Source organism: Neomonachus schauinslandi, chromosome 4 (assembly GCF_002201575.2).
Source record: "Neomonachus schauinslandi chromosome 4, ASM220157v2, whole genome shotgun sequence".
In the NCBI taxonomy this organism is placed as follows: domain Eukaryota; kingdom Metazoa; phylum Chordata; class Mammalia; order Carnivora; family Phocidae; genus Neomonachus; species Neomonachus schauinslandi.
Window position 1 is genome coordinate 20723310 of NC_058406.1, and position 2800 is coordinate 20726109.

A 2800-nucleotide genomic window follows, 5' to 3' on the forward strand; every position below is an offset into this window, starting at 1 on the left:
TCCCCTGCGCAGGCGCAGCCTCCTGTGATTCTTACAAGCCCGCCTCTCTAGCCCCGCCCCCTTCCTTGTAACTCTTAAAGGGTTCGTAGCCCAGCCAGACACCTCTAATTGAGGTGAGATATACATGACATATAATTAAAATGGATAATTCAGTGTTTCTTAGTACACTCATAGTATTGTGCAACCACCAACCTCTTTCTAGTTCCAAAACAGTTTCATCACCCCGAAAGGATATCTGGCACCTATTAAGTATTTCCTCCCCATTCTCCCCTTCTACTCAACCCGTTACAACAACCAATCTGTGTTCTGCCTCTATGGATTTACCTATTCTGGACATCTCATAATGCAATCATACAATATGTGACCTTTTGTGTCTGCCTTCTTTCACTGAGCATAATGTTTTCAAGTTTCATCCAAGGTATAGCATGTGTCATTCTTTTTTTTTTTTTAAGATTTTTTATTTATTTGACAGAGAGAGAGAGAGCGACAGCAGGAACATAAAAAGGCGGAGTGGGAGAGGGAGAAGCAGGCTTTCCGCCGAGCAGGCAGCTGATGCGGGGCTCGATCCCAGGACCCTGGGATTATGACCTGAGCCAAAAGCAGACGCTTGACTGAGCCATCCAGGCACCCCTATTTCATTATTTTTTATGTCTGAATGTTATTCTGCTGTATAAATATACCACAATTTGTTTTCATTCATCAAATGATAAACATTTGGATTGTTTCCATCTTCTAGCTATTGTGAAATGATGCTGCTATGAACATGTGTGTACATGTATTTGAGTACCAGTTTTCAGTTTTGGGGGGGTACATACCGTGAAGTGAAATTGCTGAGTCTTATGGTGATTCTGTATTTAACTTTTTAAGCAACTGCCAAGCTATTTTCCACAATAGCTGAACCATTTTACATTCCCACCAGCAACGTGCAGGGGTTACAGTTTTTCCACATCTTCACTAACACTTGTTATTTTCCTTTATTTTTTTTTAAATTATAGCCATCCTAGTGTCTACACAATCCTTTGCACAAACTCAGTAAGACCCTCCATTGAATGCCTAGCCTAAGAGATAATCAAAAAACAGCAGTACCTGAAAAATAGAACAGTTTCTGAAACTAGAATGGCACTTAAATATCACCTAGAAACACAGGAAATTATTACCACTAGGTAGTGGGCTTATAAGTGATTATTATTTCTATCTTTCTGCTTTTGTGTTTTTCCAAGTTTTCTGCCATGAACATTTGAAAATGTGCCCTGCAGGCATTTCTTATCATTTAAGTCATACAAACTAGGGCTGATATTTTTCCAAGCAAAAGATGATCAATAAAAACAGTTCTACAATTTCACAGAAAGCAAAGAAGATATTTTTATAATCACGAATAAGATAATCTGGCCCAACCCTCTCATCTAAAGGAGGAAAAACTGGGCTCAGAGAGAAAAAATGACTTAGGAAAAGGCTATAAAACACTATGGTCTTTTTCACATTTGTTACATGGTGAAAGGGAGGTCATGGCAAAGCCTTCCCCAGACTCCCACTTATGCTCTTTTCCACTTCATTACCTCACATTGCCAGAAGTCCAGTTATCAAGCCTGTTCAATTACATATTAATGCATTTTACAAATATTAATTCAGTGCCTACTTGACCAAAGCCCTGATAACTTCAAATGGTGAAAAGCACAAAGAGAGAGCGAGAAAGAACAAAATGTAGCCATATTAGAATGACTAAGGAGGTTGGGGAAAGTTTCTGAGAAGGTGACTTTTAAGCTGTGACTTGAGTGACATGTCAATGCAACAGAAGAACGCTGGCACCTCTTAAGAGACTACATACACATACACATATAAAAAATTTTCCCCAGAACCCTAAGTCGGAGCATTCTTGACATAGCCCCCCAACCCCTACATTAGCCATCTTATCGATGCTACGTCCAGGAAAGGGAAGGCTTCCTTTGAGTGTTTTAACAACTTCAGGATTGGAATCGTGGGATGGGGTGGATGCCGCGCCTCACTCTAATGGGTCCAAGGGCCCGGATTCGGACTTCAGACAGCGCTCCTCCTCCGTTATTATTCTCCAGGCCTTTGGCCCCAAAGACCTTGCTAGGGATTGGCTAAGAATAGGCCCGCCTCTCGCTCAGGATTCGCTGTGAACTGCAGGAACCCCGCCTCCTCCACTTCATAATTCGCTACTCCTCGGTTCATCCCGCCTCTCCATCGAAAAGATTGGCTGCCTGGCTCCCAAAGTCATTAGCGCCCGCAGAGAGGTGACTGGAGAAGTCCTGCTACAACAACAATGGCTGTCACCGCGTTGGCTGCCCGGGTGCGGCTGGGCGTGTGGGGCGTTAGGGCCCTGGAAGCCCGAGGCTTCAGCTCCGAACGGGTACGCCGGCGGTAGTGTCCGCAGCCCCAGCCCTAAACGCGGATTCCATCTCCCCTTCGCACCTTTACCGACGTTCTCACCTCTCTCCGCAGTCAGACTCCGGCGCGGGCTCGATCCGGGAGGCAGGTGGGGCCTTCGGAAAGAGAGAGCAAGCTGAAGAGGAACGATACTTCCGGTGAGGTCCACGGAGCCCCGAGTCCAGTCCAGATCTCTCAGGGCCCTTCGATCCTTCTTAAACTGAGTCGCCCGGGCACCTGGGTGGCTCAGTAGGTTGAGCAGCCCACTCTTCGTTTTCGCTGCGGTCGTGATCTCGGGTCGTGGGATCGAGCCCGGGGTCGGGCTCCGTGCTGGGAGGGGAGTTTGCGTGGGATTCTCTCTCTCCTCCCTCCCCCCCCCCCCCCCCCCCCCCCCCCCCCCCCCCCCCCCCCC

General features: G+C 46.6%; 1 protein-coding gene across 1 annotated transcript in view; it reads left to right on the forward strand.

Moving 5' to 3' along the window:
- Positions 1-2228: 2228 nt before the first annotated feature.
- ATP5IF1 (ATP synthase inhibitory factor subunit 1) overlaps positions 2229-2800 on the forward strand; it is a 2126-nt gene continuing 1554 nt past the window's right edge. Inside the window, exons 1-2 of the mRNA XM_044913924.1 lie at positions 2229-2371; positions 2464-2546. Coding sequence (XP_044769859.1) covers positions 2285-2371; positions 2464-2546 — 170 coding nt within the window. The 5' untranslated portion in view covers positions 2229-2284. The remainder of the gene's footprint in view (positions 2372-2463; positions 2547-2800) is intronic.